The following is an 18,778-nucleotide window of genomic DNA, read 5'->3' as shown; positions in this document are numbered from 1 at the left end:
AACATGTCAATACTACCCAAAGCATTTTACACATATAATGCAATCCCAATCCAGATTCCAATGACATTCTTCAAAGAGATGGAAAAGACAATTACTAATTTCATATGGAAAGGAAAGAGACCCAGGATAAGCAAAGCACTGCTTAAAAAGAAGCACAAGGTTGGAAGTCTCTCACTCCCTGATTTCAAAGTTTACTACATGGCCATAGGGGTCAAAACAGACTGGTACTGGTACAATGACAGATACATTGATCAATGGAACAGAACTGGAGAATCCAGAAATTAACCCAAGCGCATACAGGCAAATGATTTTCGACAAAGTGCCTAAGCATATTGCACGGGGAGGAGATAGTCTCTTTAACAAATGGTGCTGGAAGAACTGTAAAGCAATATATAAAAGAATAAAACAAGACCTTTACCTCACGCCCTATACAAAAATGAACTCAACATGGATTAAAGACCTAATTGTGAATCCCAAAATTATGAAGGTCATCAATGAAAAAATAGGGACAAATGTGCAGGCACTAATTCAGGGCATATACAGACTACCAAACATTTCAAAAAGTACACAAACAAAAGCAGACAAAATAAATGAGTGGGACATTCTAAAAATTAAAAACTTATGTGCATCAAAAGACTTCACCAAGAGTAAAAACGGAACCCACAGAATGGGAAAAAAATATTTTGCAACAAAACATCAGGTAAGGGACTAATTTCTAAAATATACAGGAAAGTACAACACCTCTACAAGAAAAAGATAAATAACCCAATAAAAAATGGGCACAATACATGAACAGACACTTCACCAAGGAGGAGACCTGGGCAGCCACAAACACATGAAGAAATGTTCGTGATCACTAGGCATTAGAGAGATGCAAATCAAAACAACAATGAGATATCATCTCACACCAGCAATAACAGCAAAGATCATAAAAGCAGAGGACAACAAATACTGGAGAGGATGCGGAGAGACTGGGACCCTCCTACATTGTTAGTGGGACTGCAAAATTGTCCAACCACTCCGGAAAGCAATATGGTGCTTCCTCAGAAGGCTGGACATAGAAATACCTTATGATCCAGTAATTCCTCTACTTGGTGTTTACCCACAAGAAATAGGAGCCAAAACACGAGTACACATATGCACACCAATGTTCATAGCAGCACTATTTACAATAGCAAAAAAATGGAGACAAACAAAATGCCCATCAATTGATTAATGGATAAACAAACTGTGGTACATGCACACAATGGAATACTATGCTACCTTGAAAAACAACAAGGAAGCTGCAAGCCATCACATAACATGGATCAACCTTGAGGACATTATGCTGAGTGAAATTAGTCAGTCATAAAAGAAGAAATACTGCATAAGACCATTACTGTAAAGGACTGAGAAAAACAACCCACCCAAAAGGGTGGGATGAGAGAAGGGGAGGGCGGGGAAGAAAGACCACAGGGTAGGGAATAGACATAGGAGAGCCTGGGTGCTGAGGGAGGAAATACACAAGAAGGGGGAGGGGAAAAAAACAAAGTGGACAGGAGAATGATTGGGCAGGTTCATATGGGCTAGATGGGACAGAGGTAAATGACGATGTAAGCAAAACCCTGGAATAACAGGGCTTCAGGATACAGGGATAGAGGCATGGCCTGAAAGGGGATAAAAGGTAAATAATGTTAGGATGCTTGGCTGTCTTTAGAATCTTGGTTTCCCTGGCATACCACTATGAAATAGACACTGGAGGGGGAAAGAAAGGAATAGCCAGAAATATCACCATAGAAAGCATCTAAGTCCGCCTTCTGCCTATAACTGATTGGAATACCTAAAATGGGGCTACAACGTGCCCAGTGAAGGAGGCTTTCTGTGAAGTCTCTATATTACACAAGACCATAGGTGGATTCCTTAACAGCATCCAGAATCTTCTGAAGGGAAATTTCCACTAGAAAGGACAAGGAGACCAGTCTGGAGTGACCAGAAGAACAGAAGACACTTCCTGAAACAAAGAGTGATAGGAAAAATACAAAAGAATATAGGCAGATCAGCTGATTACTACAAGAACAAATAAGTGGCTCCCCCAGGAGACATCAAGGCAAGTGGGCGGGTCCCCTCACAGCAAACCTCCTTTGAAGGCTGGGAACCAATGGGAATACATGCTCTGATTGATGACCACGTTTGTCACTGATGGGGGAAGTGAGCAGTGGAGCTGCGAGCTAAGCCCTACAACTTTCAATGGACTCCTGTGAACCCAGCTGGAGACCTGGTTAGCCTGCAGTGTGGCATGACCTGGGGACTCTTGGGCCCAGAGTCAGTGACATAGCCACAGAGGACTAGAGTGGAAAGTGAAGCGTCCAGCTGATAAGAAGAGAGGGCAAATGCATTAAGTATACTCACATTTGCAGATAATTCCCACCTGACCTGGCTTCAATGGCTGGATGGTCAGAGCTCAACCAGAAGAAAAAAGAAGAGGAAAAAAGAGTAATCTGATACAATTTGATGAACATGACATATACCTATGGAAGCTGTAGCTCAAAAGTGAGAACCAATCTTCACAGCGAGGATCACTCCCACCCCCTCCGTACACGGAGAGGACAGGGATGGGCAACCTGGACACTGGCTACCCAAAATGGGGGCGCTACAGAGGCAAGAAGTGACTGGCTTACAAGCTTTCAAGACGGAACCTAGACCCAGAGGGCGTGGAGCAAGGTAGAATTTCCACTGAGTAGTATCCAATCTGTCTAGGTGGGGCTGAGGAAAGGAGATGCGGATAGGTCTCTTGGGATACAATGGTGACTAATTGTTATTAGGACTGACTGTGAGGGTTGGAAATGTAAAGGTAGACGTTTTGTAGCACAGGGAGGGGAGGGATTAATTTTGCAGTCTAGGAGAGGAGGTCTCTGGGACCATCAAGGGAGAATTTCTCGAGCAGAGAATGGAACCCTACCCGGGGAAGCAGTGATGCCAGAGATGGAGGCAGAGACAATGATGTGGAGAGATGGAGCAGCTGGGGCCTGTGTGCTGACATGCTGGGGTGGGGGTGGGGCAGGCTTGCAGGGTTGGTAGATGATGCATGGAGGGGATTGTAATCATGGCAAGGAAACGATACACAATGGGATCAATGTGAAGCTAATGTTCTCCCGTATAAAGTATCATATAACTCAAAGCATCCTATATGCTTCAATTAAAAAAAAAAAAAAGGTATTTACAATAAATAAGCTGTTGGTTTTGAAAAATTCTATCACATGATCTCTAGCATCATTTCTATTATCAAGGCTATGTCTTCCAAATACTGACCCGTCCTCTTTTTTTAATGTTTTATTGTGAATTACATGATAGTTTACATGGGAGAACATTAGTTTTACATTCATTCTACTGTATATCATTTCATTGCCATGGTTCCAATCCCCTCCATGCATCATCAACCAACCAAAGGGTATATCCTGCAAGCCTGCCCCCTAGACTACCCCTGCCCCCCGGGGGCTTCAGCACACAGTGGCTCTCCCTCTCTGGATCTAAAGTCCCCAGCTGCTCCATTGCTCCACGTCATCACCTCTGCCTCCATCTCTGGTGTCACTGCTTCGCTGGGTAGGTCCCGCTCTACATTCTTCTCCGTTGATGGTCCTAGGGACCTCCGCTCCTAGACTGGAAAGTTAATCACTCCCTTCCTTGCTGTAAAACGTCTACCTTTACATTTCCAACCCTCACAGTCAGTCCTGATAACAATTAGTCACTATTGTATCACAAGAGACCTATCTGCATTTCATTTTATCAGCTCCACCTAGACAGATTGGATAGTACTCTAGTACACACTGGAGATTATGCCTTCCTCCAGGTAGCTGCTCCACGGGAGAAAGATGAGGCTTTCTACTCCCGTAAAGATTTACACCCTCGGAAACCCTATACAGGGTCGCTATGGGTCGGAACCGACTCGATGGCACATAACAACAACAACAACCAGGTCCACTGGCTCTAGGTTCCCTCTTGAAAGCTTGTAAGCCAGTCACTTATTGCCTTTGTTGCTCCCCCCCCCCCACTGCAACACCCCACCCCACCCCCAATGATCCGTCCTCTTTTGTTTCCAACCTTGTTAAGTGCTGTGCAGTAGGTTCCAATTCACACTGTCTTACAGGATTTCCGAGGAGCTGAGACTCAAACCTTGCAACTAGCAGTTCAGTGCTTATCCTAAGGCACTACACCACAACCCCACAGTCTGTCTTAAGGACAAGTAGAACTGTGCCAAATCAAGAAATTTATGGGTAAGGGCAGAGCAAGGGAAAGGCTCTTTACTACCTTCTCTTTAAAAACTTACAGCAAGCAGAAGTATAATATATAGTATCAAGAGAATCTGCCATAGAAGCTTTCCTGATAGCATGTACTTAGTCATGCATACAAAGTAAAGAGTTAACAATACTGATTTCACATAGCCAGAAAGAAACATCAGTAACCTCAGTCTAAAGGCCATTCATAGATTAGTAGATTGAGATGCTAGTGTCAGTCCCTACACTTATTAAACACTAGAAACTGACATTTAATTTTCAGAATGAAAACAGCAAACAATTATTTATATAAAAGATACAAGACGGCTTCAAAAAATTCACGGAAAAATTCCATTATCTCTTAATTCAATTTTTCCATGAAACCTTGGATGCTCCCTCAATGTAAAAATGTAAAATATAATCATGTATATATAAAGCCTTAAAAATTATTTAATCAAAATCAGGTAAGCTCTTTCACACTGGCAATCTCCAAACACATGGTTTTAATGATCAAAGTATACTATTAATAAGCCCCAGTTAATGTTTAAAGGTTGTTTAAAACTACTTTTAAATAAGGCTCAAAATATAAAAATGATGAGCTGTCTTATTTCAATATAGAAATATAATTAAGAATCTTCTGAGAAATAAAGATGATCTGAGCACAGCAACTCAAAGGTTCCAGTGCAGTCACTTCTTGCCTGAAAACCAGACACTGCACTATGGGCTAGAGCTTCACTGACCGCATTTCCCCACTCATATAAAGCATGTACAGTAACAAGATGAGGGACTAATGACTATTCTGAAATGGAAAAACTAAATAATATGATTTTACAAAAGAGTATGATGCAAAAAAGAAATACTATCCTAACTAGATCAAGGTTTTCAGGATTTTCTGCTGTTTAATTACGTGTTTCCTTTTTAAGAGTCATTATGTAGCCTATCCTAATTTTATTAAGGGTTTAGCTCATATAATGGCACCAGGCCAGAAGAACATGGAAAACATTCAGAAAGCCCAATTTCAAGTTATAACTACTTACCGAATTTCCCAAATTCTTTAATCCTTGAATTACAATTAATCAACTGAACTGTAAATTTCAGGAACGATCAACACTCATGAAAGCAGCAGTCAAGAAATCAAATGATGTATTGCACTAGGCAAATCTGCTGCACAAGACCTTTTTAAAGTGTTGAAGAGCAAAGCTGTCAGCTTGAGGACTAAGATGCGCCTGACCCAAGCCATGGTATTTTCAATAGCCTCATATGCATGTGAAAGCTGTACATTGAATAAGGAAGACCATAGAAGAATTGATGCTTTTGAGTTATGGTGTTGGAGGAGAATATTGAAAAGTGTCATGGGCTGTCAAAAGAACTAATAGATCTGTGTTAGAAGAAGTGCAGCCAGAGTGCCCTTTGGAGGCCAGGATGGCCAAACTTTGTCTCTCATACTTCAGACATATTGTCAGGAGGGACCAGTTGCTGGAGAAAGAGATCATGTTTGGTAAGGTGGAGGGTCAGAGAAAAAGAAGAAGACCCCCAGCAAGATAGATTGGCCAAGTGGCAGCATCAATGGGCACAAGTGTGGCAACAACTGTGAGGTTGGCCCAGGATCAGGCAGTGTTTCATTCTGCTGTGCATAAGGTCACTAGAAGTCAGTACCCACTCGATGGCACCTAACAAAAACAACAGCATGCTCTGGGGAAGGTCTACTTATAAGTTGTATCGGATACTTGGGCAAAAGTATGAACTGTCTTCCACTTTAGTAGCTTGGGATTCATCTTTCATAAGGTGTTAACGTTTACATTTAAGTACAGGAGACACAAAACTCCTTCACAAAGGCCTCCCTAGATTTTTTTGTTGTTAGCTATCATCTCTTGATATTTACTTAAAAAAAAAAGTCAGATCTTACTATGCACAGTAATATAAAACATGCACAACAACGCTAAAGGTCACGTTATGAGGTATTTTTTAAACAAGTCTTGGAATCACTGAAACAGAAATATCATTAGGTTCATCCTTATGTTCCAAACAAATATCAGTCTAAAGAGCGATGGTGTTATATTTACCTGTCTCTCTTCTGAAACATATGATGGTGTTATATTTACCTGTCTCTCTTCTTCTGAAACATACAAGAGTCATAGTACATACTATGTAGATGTCATTTGGTTACTTGGTGTTAAGCAATGTTCATACGTGAAGTATGTCATGCTTCCTTCATCTCACAGTCTCCACTGTTACTGATCACCATGAAGTAAAGCATTCTTACGATGAATATTCCATAGTTCGAGACAATAGGGTCTAAGTGTCCAGGTGGTCCAAAATTCAAGAGTAAGGTGTTAATAGTATTTAGACAAAGTTACCTCTATTATATGACCTGCAGTCAAAGAGCACCTGCAGTGTTCGTATCATGTTGACTATGACTACCTACATTATAGCGGCCAAAGTATTTTTCTTTATAAAACTCAGTCTCTGTGCAAAGGAGAGATAGATCTGCTACTGCTGTTGTTAGATGCTGTGGAGTCCATTTTAATTCACAGCAATATGCAATGGGATGAAACACTGCAGAGTCCTGTATCATCCTCACAATCATTCCTAGGTTTGAGCCCATTGTTGCCGCCACTGTGTCAATCCATTTTGTTGAAGGTCTAGCTCTTTTTCATCAACACTCACTTTGTCAAGCATGATGTCCTTCTCCAAGAACCAGTCCCTCCTGATGTCATGTCCAAAGTACAAGAGACACAGTCTTGCCATCTTTGCTTCTAAAGAGTATCTAGCTATACTTCTTTCAGGACAAACTTGTTCGTTCTTCTGGCAGTCCATGGTATATTCATTATTCTTTGTTAACACTCTAAGTCAAAGGCATCAATTCTTCTTCAGTCTTTCGAATTCATTGTTCAGCTTTTACATGCAAATAAGATGACTGTGAATATCACTAACGGTTCGGTATTTTGGAAGAGACATTGAAATATTCTTCACCATGAATGTGCAGTTTCCACTTCAGTTTCTCATTCCTGGCATAGTAAACCATAATTATCTGTTTCAAAATAACCAATACCCATCCACTTCAGTTCACTAATGCTTAGGACACTAATCTTCAAGCGCTCTACTTCATTTCTGACAACTTCCAATTTTTCTCAATTCATATTTTATACATTCCACATGAAAATTATTAATGGGTATTTATAAATGCTCTCATATTCATTACCAGAAAATGCAGGCACCAAAAGCTTCACTTCATCTATATCAATAAAGTCAACTCTACTTTCAGAAGGCTCTTCCCTAGTATTGTGAGTGCCTTCCAACCTGAAAGGCTCATCACCTGGTATGGTACCAGAAAATGTTCTGCTGCAATTTATGAATTATTTTCAATGGCCAATTTTATCAGAAGTAGACTGCAATTTTATCACACGTAGGTCCTTCTGATAAAATTGCAGGCGGCCACCACTCGTCTGTCTATCGTGCTGTGGTAGCTTGAGTTGCTGTGATTCTGAGGGCTATGCCACGGGTATTTTAAATAACCAGCAGGGTCACCCATGGTGGACAGGTTTCAGATGAGCTTCCAGACAAAGACAGACGAGGAAGAAAGAGTGACAAACTACTTCTGAATCACTAGTCACTGAAAACCTTATGAATAGCAGAGAAATACTGTCAGATACAGTGCTGGAAAATGAGCCCTTCAGGTTGGAAGGCACTCAAAACGCAACTGGGGAAGAGATGCCTCCTCAAAGTAGAGCTGACCATGATGAGGTGAATAGAGTTAAGCTCGCGAGAGAAAAGCCCACAGAACCTTCATTTGCTGATGGGCCACAACTCAAAATGAAGAGAAACAGCTGTAAATGTCCACTGAAAATCCGAACATGGAATGTACAAAGTATAAATCTGGGAAAATTGGAAGTTGTCAAAAATGAAATGGAACGCATCAACATCGATATCTTAGGCATCAGTGAGCTGAAATGGACTGGTATTGGCCATTTTGAATCTGACAACCACATGGTTTACTATGCAGGGAATGACAAATTGAAAAGGAATGATGTTGCATTCATCGCCAAAAAGAACATACCCAGATCAGTCATGAGGTACAGTGCTGTAAGTGATAGATAATATCCATGCGCCTACAGGGAAGCCCAGTTAATATCACTATTATTCAAATTTATGCACCAACCACTAGGGCCAGTGAAGATGAAATAGAAGGATTCTACCAACTTCTTCAATCTGAAATTGATCAAACATGCAATCAAGATGTATTGCTCATTACTGGTGATTGGAATGCAAAGGTTGGGAGCAAAGAGGAAGGGCCAGTAGTTGGAAAATATGGCCTTGGTGATAGAAATGATGCTGGAGAACGAAATACAGATTTCTGCAAAACCAAGCGTGGCAGCGGTAGTGAGGTTGGCCCAGGATCAGACATTGTTTCGTTCTGCTGTGCATGGGGTCGCTATGAGTCGGTTCCGATTCGATGGCACCTGACAACAACAGGTCCTTTTTTCTGGAAGCTCTTATATATACCTTATTCCTGGTCTAGTTGAACAGTGCCATTGCAACTATACTTTTTATATCAGAAAACTAGTATGTTTATGCTATATAACCATACCTTCAAAGACATCTGTCATTTTGCAGATATGCGCAAATGTAGCTCCAGTAGCCCAGGTATACACTACATCCATTAAGTTAGGTTTGAATGAGCTTAGATATGTTTCCTCATCGATTTCTAATTTGGCCTCCGCTGAAACTTTTGCAATTCTTTTTGCACATTCCTTTGAAGACAAAAAAAAAAAAAATTCAAATTCCTTACTACAATCTCCTGTATCACTTTTTCTCTAGGTCTCCAAAGCCAGCATTCCATAAGGCCCATTATTCTTAAATTATTATTCCTGCCATGTAGCTGTTCTGTTTCTAAATGGGCAGAAAACTTGTTCTTTTGCTAAGAGATCAAACAACCAAGTTTACCTATTATGTTGAGGAGGTGTTCAGTCTGGAAAAATTTTCAGGAGCATGACTTTCACCCATTTATATCTTCTCTAGTAAAAACCAAGCTCTTCACCAAAGTTAACTAAGAGTAACTGTAAAAGTAACTTACTTTAAGAGTAACACAACAGGAATATCAATAAAACACACTTGCTGTTGTTGGGTGCTGTGGAGTCAATTCTGATTCCAAATGACAGGGTAGAATTGCTCCATACAGTATTGTTTATGGAAGCAGATAGGTCTTTCTGTCAGGGAAGCCACTGGTATGATTTCAACGACCGACCTTTTGGTTAGCAGCCAACTGTTTAATAGTTTTGCCACCTAGACTTCTTCAAAAGAGATTTAAAGACATACTAAATACTGTACATTACACTCTTATTTTTCTTTGGAGTTTATAAGGTCAAAACTCCTAGGCCTACAGAGATACCCTGATTCTGAATTTTAAATTTTGTAACAATGTTATGGGATACTAAATGTCCTGTCAAACGGGCCATTTTTATGATTCATTTTTGGTTAACTCTTTTATAATGTCTTAGGTTTTTTTTCCTTGTCTATCTAATGCTGAAAAAAATACAAAAATATCAGTTCTTAAAACTCACAATGCTAATCAAAATTGCATTAAATGACATGATTGGCCTAAAATGACACACTTAACCCTGAAGGAGGTATCTCTGTGGAATGATATGCTTCTGTGACCTACCTGTCCAAATGTTTACTTTAGAATCTACTGTTCACAAATAGGAGTCCTGGTGCAATGCTATAGGCTAAGCACTGGACTACTAACCACAATCCCACCAGCTGCTCTTCACAAATAGGGTTGCTGAGTGGGAACTGACTTGACAGTACTTAACAACAACTCACAAATATGTAGTTAAAAATCCTACCTGCATTTGACGAAGCGGTCCTGCTAACTGCTCTGTTAATTTGGGCATCTCACTAGACTGTAAAAGCAAAGGAAAATTAGATGCAAAAACCTAAGTTTAAAGTGAAGTATAATATTTAACAAACAAAAACGCTCCAATGATAATCATTAATATTCAATTTTAAGACTGGTCATTAGCATTTAGTTTCTAATCAACTCTAGTTTATATAAACAAGCCCACCATTCTTATCATTGTAATTTATAATATTCTTTTATTATACCTTCAGAGGAAAACATTGTTAAGCTTGCAAAGTGTACTTACTAGAGCTATGTGTATGACCATAAATGGATTTGAGTGAAAGCAAATATTATAAACATGCATAGTCATCTAGCTACATAAACAAAATCATAAGATGTCTTTATCATAGTATTAAATAGTTTTTGTTGCTAGGCAGTTTTCCATCAGAGGAAGCTGGAAATTTGTAGTAAAAATAATTACAGATATTCTAGCTCTTTAACTAAGACAGTTAAAATTTTAATTTGAACTTCAGTATTCTTAATAGTGCCTTCCTACTAGTGAGACATTTCCCAATTTCTCAATTAGATAATGGAGTTTCAGTTCTTATCAGTAAGTAGGCCAAATGAACTCCAAGAAGTTGCTTGAATTTTCTGTGTAGTGAAAGTTAACTAATAAAGCCATATATCTAAATCCAAAGGCTGTGATGAAAGTTAAGACATTTGTGGAGAAATTATGGTAAATGAAACAATTACTATGCAAAATTAAAATTACTACAAGAATAATTTTTATGTATGTATGGGCTAGGATATTCGTTAATTTTGGATAAAATGGATAAAATTTTTAAAAGCAATTATACATTAGCTGCAATAAGTCTTTTATTTTAAGCATCAGTAGTTACACAGGATTTGGTTTTAATCAGCATCATTTATATGTTATATAATAAATAATGAATTATGTTCTTTCTTTATTATTATTCCTGCTAAAACCAACAAAATCATGATAAATAATAAAAATGCAAAATGGCCAGACTGGATTCAGTATCTCAGTTTAACTTAAGAAAAAGAAAAAGCAAGACCACTGTTTTTGACATTACTTTCATTCATGATCAACAATTACTGATCAAATTTCTCTGCAGATACCAGCTGCGCTATAGCAGAAGGCATGGTACATGCTGTAAGTCAACTGTCATTTTCTATGCTTAATACTAGGCCTGGCCATTTTTCTTTCCGGTCTCAATTCAAATTTCTTTCTATGAGTAAAGTCTTTCCTAATCACCTTATTTAAATGTCTGTTTAATTTAAAATACATTTATCATAAAAAATAGTAGTCCTGTACCCTCAACTGTTTCTAACTTTTCTGCTTCTGATTTTCTTCATAACCTTCACCAGTCTTCATTATATGCGCAATTTGTCTCTTTATTGTTTATCTTCATCTACTAGCATATAAATATTAAAGCAAAAATTCTCTGCTGTATCTCTACTCTCTAGATAATAGAGTGGGTACTTAATATTTATACATACCTGGATTTTTATATTATATAAACATTGTGTAATCTCAAATTATTTTAAATTATAAAAAATGTGGAGCAGAGTTTTAGAAAGAGCACAATTTTAAACCATGTATATACTAACATGATATTTACTGGTTTTGGCTAGAAAACTTTCTGTTAAAAGTATCAACAAAATTCCATGTGACTTTTAGTGCATTCTTCTATCTTGATCTTGGAAGGCAATATATATAACGCAGTGTGGTACCACTTAACAAGTCTTAACTGCAAACAGTCACATCTTGTCCCCAAATTTAAAGAGTTGTGGTTTGACAAAGTTCAACTCCTTTGAAGGAGTAACATATTTTGCTTCAGTAAGAAAGAGTTTTATTTATCGTGCCACATTAAAAAACAAACAACGAATGTTCTTAACCATATCTTAGAAATGATATAATAAATTTTTGAATTTAAGAAGCAAAGTATCCAAACATAATATTTTATGAAGTAATACATTTCTCTTTAATAAATTTCTTTCAGACAGCAACTGTTCTTTTATCTATTTCATCCATAATGAATAAAATCTTGAATTAGGATTATGAGACAATACATTTCACTCTGTAAAAACCAATCGTATGGGCTTTTGGAATAAAGTAAAAGATTAATATTCTTAAGGTATTCCTTCTAACCTTACATTTTTTGTTTCTTAAGAGCAGCTGAAAGTGAACTAACTAGTCATATGAGAAATTATTTAAGGCTCATACTTCAAACTTTAAGGACCTCTGGTAGCATAGTGGTTATGCTAACCTCAAGGTCATCAGTTTCAAACTTCCACAGAAGAAAGATGAGGCTTTCTGCTCTTGTACAGATTGACAGCCTCAGAAACCCTATACAGGGTTGCTAGGAGTCAGAACTGACTACATGGTACACAACCACCACCACCACCACTTCAAACCTTGCCCATGAAAGCTAAGAATTGAGTCTCTAGTAGGATTGGTTGCTTTAGAATCATTCTAAAATATTGGGGTACAGGAGTACATAAGTAATTCAGCCTCAGTGTCCCCTTCAATTTTACTAATTTGTCTAATTTTATGTACAATCATCTTTTTCCTTCCAGAACTGTCTATATCAGGCCTTCAAACAATGTACAGGGTTACAAAATAAACTTGGCTTCTAATGAATGATGACCATGCATAAAAATTTTTACTACCTTTTCTGATAATATATATTTGATTAATTATTTCAATTCTCAATTAACATTAGTTATATGTAAATATGAAATCATTTTATAATTAGAAACAACTCACATTCTCTTGAAACACAAAGCAGCTTAGTAACGCTGTTGCCTGTTCTGCAGATAGGTCATTAAAAAGGCCATTAAACATCATCTCTGTTAGAAGCAGCTCATCAGCACTACACAGCCATAGAAAAAGATTTCAAACATTATAATATGAAGACGAACATGAACATACACATCATTAAAATGTAATTTTAAACAAATTTATTTGACCATGAGGAATAACTTATGAGAAATATTAGGGTGGGGATAACAAAGATTTATTTAACTAAGGAACTGGCAGGTTTCATATTTAGCAATACCTAAATGTTGGTGGGGCTGTGAACCTTAAGGTCAGTGGTTCGAAACTACCAGTCACTCCGCGGGAGAAAGATGAGGCTTTCTACTCCCGTAAAGATTTACACCCTCGGAAACCCTGTACAGGGTCGCTATGGGTCGGACCCGACTCGATGGCACTTAACAACAACAACAACAAATGTTGGTGTGAGTCCTGGTGTGGCACTGTAGGTTAACGTGCCAGACTACAAAACAGTTTGAAATGCCAAGGTCGGAGGTTGAAGCTCACCAGCAGCTCCTCGGAATCCCTATACAGGGTCGCTATGGGTCAGAACCGACTCGATGTCACTTAACAACAATAAATGTTGGTGAATACCACGGAATCTGTTCTGACTCTTAAGAGTGTCCAAGGTTGCAAATCTTCGCAGGAGCAAAAAAAACCTTATCTCTCTCCTGTGGCCTTAAGCCACTGACCTTGTGGTTTGCAGTCCAGTGCTTATCCATCAGAGTCTCGTGCTCTAAACAGAAGATGCAAAATGAGCATTTCATAAAGATTAAGATAACAAATACCAAAATGCTCACTGAAATAAAGAGTACTTCCTTACCACTTGGGATGCCGGGAAAACAGTTGTCAACATTTATCAGCTGGGCTCAAAGGACATTTTTCAGTCATTTTAAAATTAACTTATAGAAGAATAAAGGGCTAGTGGGAACACTTTGTTACAATCTCAATTATACTGTATATATAGCAAACGCTCAGTTTTTTTTCCAGTATTTCCCAAGTTTGGAAAATATGTATGAGGCTAAGTATTGCTATAAGGAGTTCTGGTAGAGTAGTGCTTATGAATTGGGCTGCGAACCTTAAGGTCAGAAGTTCGAAACTACCAGCTGTTCTGCGGGAGAAAGATGAGGCATTTTGCTCCCATAAAGATTTATAGTCTTGGAAACCCTGTACAGGGTCGCTATGAGTAGGAACTGACTCCACGGCACATAACCCATTACCACCAAGTATTGCTATAAAAATCATAAAAACTTTTATTAAACAAGAATATAAAAATGTATAACTACTGTCTCTCATCATACCCTCCATCTAGGGCTATATACTTTTAAAGGCAGTTTTTATCATTCTAAACCTTTCTTGGAGATTTCTGTGCTCTGATCTGAACAATGTCAAAACAGCAGCTTTAGCATCTTGGAGGTACTTTGAATTTGGGGAACAACAACAAAAAAAGGCTGAAAGGACAAGATCAAGGCTGCAATGTGGATGGGAGTACTTCCCAATGCAGTTCTCGTACGACAGCTCCTACTACCTTTGGAAAAATGAGCAAGTGCATTGTCATTATGGAAAAATAATCGCTGCCTATAAGTCATCATCTATGACCGTAAATACCTCTAACTGTAAATAGTAACTCTAGATTTTAAATATATTCTAATAGGTTCACCATTACTTCTGTTTTGGGTGCATTTGCATTGTGAAAACAATCATTATTTCTAATACATCTTTATTAGGTTGTAGTTTATTACTTTTGATTTCTCTTCTGATAACAGAAAGATCCATTATAATATTTTAAATGACTTTTACAAAATTATGTTGAAGAGTGACAGGACATCTTTTTTGCTCCATCATCAGAAAACATTTTTATTTTTACATTTATATTCTAAAGATAAAAGATTTACATGGTAAATGTGAGAATGATCATTGAAGTTTTTCCCCCAATTCTTCATCATGTTTCTTTCTAATTTCCTTGTATGTATACTACTGTCAAGGAGCTCTGGTAGCGTAGTGGTTACAAATTGGGCTGCGAACCTCAAGGTCAGCAGTTCGAAACTACCAGCTATTCTGTGGGAGAAAGATGAGGCTTTTTGCTCCCATAGAGATTTACAGCCTCGGAAACCCTGTATAGAGGAGTCACTATGAGTCGGAACTGACTCCACAGCACATAACAACAACATACTTATTGTCAATACTTGACCGCTTATGAACCTTTTATCAAGGAAAATTGGGTGAAGGAAAAAAAGAAATATAGCTTACTCACTGACCCTTCAGTTTGATAAATTATGCATAATCTGAGATTTTGCTTATTTGATCAATTTAACCATCATTAAGCCTGTTTGTTAGATGCTACAGAGTTGGTTCTGATGTACAACAGAACAAAACACAGCCTCGTCCTGAGTCAACCTCCCAATTGTTCCTATATTTGAACCTATGATTGCAGCTACATCAGTCCATCTCATTATTGGTCTTCCTCTTTCCTGCTGACTTGACTTTACCAAGCATGATGTCATTTTGCAGGAACTGCTCCCTCCTGATAACATGTCTCACTACCCTCATTTCTAATGAGCATTATTGGCAGTACTTTTCCCAAGACAGATTTGTTTGTTCTTCTGGCAACCCATAGTATGTTAAATGTTCTTTGCTAACAAATGCATCAATTCTTTTATCTTCCTTATTCATTGTTTATTTTTCACATGCATATGACTCCGCTGAAAATACCCTGGCTTGGGATAGGCACATGTTAGTCCCAAAGTGACAGATTTGCTTTTTAACACCTCGAAGAAAGCTTTTACAGAAAATTTACCCAATGCAATACCTTGTTTTAATTTCCTGACTGATGCTTCCATGGGAAATGATTGTGGAATCAAGTAAAAGGAAATTCTTGACAATGGTAATCTCTTCTGTTTGTCATGAGGTTGCTTACTGGTCCAGTAGTGAGAGGTTCTGTTTCTTTATGAAGGCAGTGTAATTTGATTTTCATGAGTAAATGCTTCAAGTTCTTTTTGCTTTCACCAAGCAAGGTTGTAACATCGGCATTTTGCAAGCTATTAGGAGTCATCCTCCAATCATGGTGTATTCTTTTCATATAGTCCAGCATCTCAGATTATAGTAGTAGTATTAACTTGTCTTCCTTGTAGGTATATGCATGGATTGTTATTCTATCACAAACAATACCGTACTTCAAGATCTTTTCAATGAAGAATTCTACACTATTCCTCTTGAATTTGTCGTTTTTGGCATAGTAAACCATACAACAGTCTGATTCAAAATGGCTGATACCAGTGTGTTTCAGCTCATAAATGTCTAGGATATTGATCTTGATGCATTCCATTTCATTTTTGAATACTCCCCAATTTTTCTAGATTCATGCTTTGTACATACCATGTCCCAATTATTAACTGAAATTTGTAGCTGTTTCATCTCATTTTGTGTCATGTCCTATCAGCAAATGAAGGTCCTAAAAACTTTGTTCCAATCATGTCCTTAAGGTGAACTCTACTTAGAGAAGGCAGATCTTCCCCAGTTGTATACTAAGTGCCTTCCAACTTGAGGGGCTCATCTTCTGGTACTGTATCAGGCAATGTTCCGTTGCCATTCATAAGGTTTTCAGTGGCTAACCTTTCAGAAGTTGTTGCCGTTCCTAATCTGTTTTACTCTAGAAGCTCCAGTGAAGTCTGTTCAGCATGGGTGACTTTGCTGGTATTTAAAATACCAGTGGCATAGCTTCCAGAACCATAGCAACACATAAGCCACTATAATACGACAAACATTACAAAGGAGTGGTGATAGGTAACCCTGTTGGTATTTAAAACACCAATAACAAGAGGCAGGGCTTAATGGCAGATAGGGTAGAGGTGCAGTGAAGATCTTCCATCAGCAGTACCACAGAATACCAGATGAAGTGGTTCAGGTCAAAGCTCCAAAACCCTGAACCACATATTTAGGAATATTTAAAAAGTTTGAAGGCTTACAGCTAGTGGAACTTCTAGTGGAAGTAAGAAATCTCATACTTTAGAATCTGCTGGGCTTGGCGGCCTGGAGCCAACAATTTGGGCGAGACCAAACAACAAGACCAAGCTGGGGAGCAAGCAGATCCACCATGGAATAATGCTGTGGGAACCTCGGGGTAAAGAGGGACAAAATACTTCTGTTGGTTTTGCTTTGTTCTGATTTATTTTTGGTATCTGTTCAATGGCCCCCCACTGTTTGCACACCTCCATTCTGGTGACTAGAGGGGATGCCTGAGTGAGTGGACACCCTCACTCCCATCACTGGTGGGTTCTTCTGCCACACATGCACACAGATACTCTTGGAAAAGGCCAGAACAAGGGGTATGGAGAAGGAGAGTTTAAAAACAAAACAGGCCAAACTTTAATCTGGAGCTACAGCATAACAACCAACAACGGCATCTTAAAATTTATCAGGCGGCCTTGAAGGCAAGAAGCTGAAAGAGGATTTTAAAATCATACTCATATTAGGCTACAGAATTTTCTTTCTCTTCTCTCTCTCTTCTTCCTTTTCTGCGATTATAGACTACAGTATCCAATCTAGTTTTTTTTGTTGTTTTTTTTGTTTTTTCTTTCTTATTTTTTTGCTGTTGCTGTTTTGTTGTTTTTCATTCCCCCTTTTACCTTTGGGGGACTTTTTCTCTCCCTAGACTACCCAATAAGAGACAGCAATTGCTGCCATATAGTCAGGCTACAATCACAACCTATAAAACTCCACAATCCAGGCAAAAACCAATGCCAACAGACATACATCAGGGAGGCAGACAACACCTGTGAAAGTTACTCTGAGTTGAGCAATAAGAAGCATGAAAAAGGAAGCCCACTTCCTGATCACCTCTACCTGAAGGCAATCAGAAATCATAAAAAAATACCAAAACACACACTCACTTAAGTATTAAGGCCACACATAAGCACTAAACAAGTCCAAGAGGCAAAAGCAGATAGCCGTAACAGCACATGTCCAGAAACAAGATAAAATGTCTGAGACAAATGAACTAGAGGTAGACCTGGACTCCATTCTGGAAGGAGGGCAAGACTTGAAAATGCCTGAGAAAGAATTCAGAAAAATGATTATAAAATGTTTCAACACATTTTACAATGGAGAAGAAGTCAGGAAAGTGCTACATGAACAATCAAATCAGAAAGATACAGCATTGTAAACAATTCAAAACCTACAGAAAGAGGTCCAAATGATCAATAATAAAATATCAGAAACAGACAACACTGAAAGGGCACAGGAGTAGAATAGAAGAGATGGAAGGCAGAACTAGTGAGCTGGAGGACGAATCTCTCAATACCACTAAGATAGAAGAGCAAACAGAAAAAAAGGATAAAAAAATCTGAAGGTCTAAGATTCATGTTGGACAACATGAAGAAATAACTTAAGAATTATTGGCATTCCAGAACAGGAAGAAACACACAAGTCCACAGAGGAAACAATTGAAGAACTGCTGGAAGAAAATTTCTCTAACATCCTGAAAAGTGAACAGATAAACAATCAAGAAGCGCAATGAACCCCAGGAAGGATAGACCCCAAAAGAAAATCACCGAGACATATCATAATTAAGCTCTCCAAACTCAAAGATAAGGAGACACTTCTGAAAGCAGCTAGTGAAAAGAGAAGAGTTATATAAAAAGGCAAGCAAGTCAGATTAAGCTTGGATCTCTCAGCAGAAACCATGCAGGCAAGAAGGCAATGGGGAGACATACAAAAAACCATGAAAGAAAAAAACTGCCAAAACAAAAATACTTTATCCAGCAAAGTTATCAAATACAAATGTGTAATCAAAACATTCCAGGATAAACAGAAGCTAAGAGATTTTGCCAAAGCCAACCCTGCACTACA

At 38.3% G+C, this 18,778-nt stretch overlaps 1 protein-coding gene across 2 annotated transcripts in view; it reads right to left on the bottom strand.

The window, feature by feature from the left end:
* Nucleotides 1-18,778, bottom strand: part of SKIV2L2 (superkiller viralicidic activity 2-like 2 (S. cerevisiae)) — a 116,312-nt gene that overhangs the window by 15,366 nt on the left and 82,168 nt on the right. For both annotated transcript variants that reach the window (XM_006874641.1, XM_006874642.1), the window contains 3 exons: nt 12,884-12,989; nt 10,097-10,153; nt 8,839-9,001 (listed from right to left, as the gene is read on the bottom strand). In XM_006874641.1, the coding sequence (XP_006874703.1) occupies nt 8,839-9,001; nt 10,097-10,153; nt 12,884-12,989 (326 nt within the window). The remainder of the gene's footprint in view (nt 1-8,838; nt 9,002-10,096; nt 10,154-12,883; nt 12,990-18,778) is intronic.

The sequence above is a fragment of the Chrysochloris asiatica genome, unplaced genomic scaffold, assembly GCF_000296735.1.
Source record: "Chrysochloris asiatica unplaced genomic scaffold, ChrAsi1.0 scaffold00291, whole genome shotgun sequence".
NCBI lineage: Eukaryota > Metazoa > Chordata > Mammalia > Afrosoricida > Chrysochloridae > Chrysochloris > Chrysochloris asiatica.
Note: the sequence above shows the minus strand (reverse complement) of the source record. Positions and strands in the feature narration are given on the sequence as shown.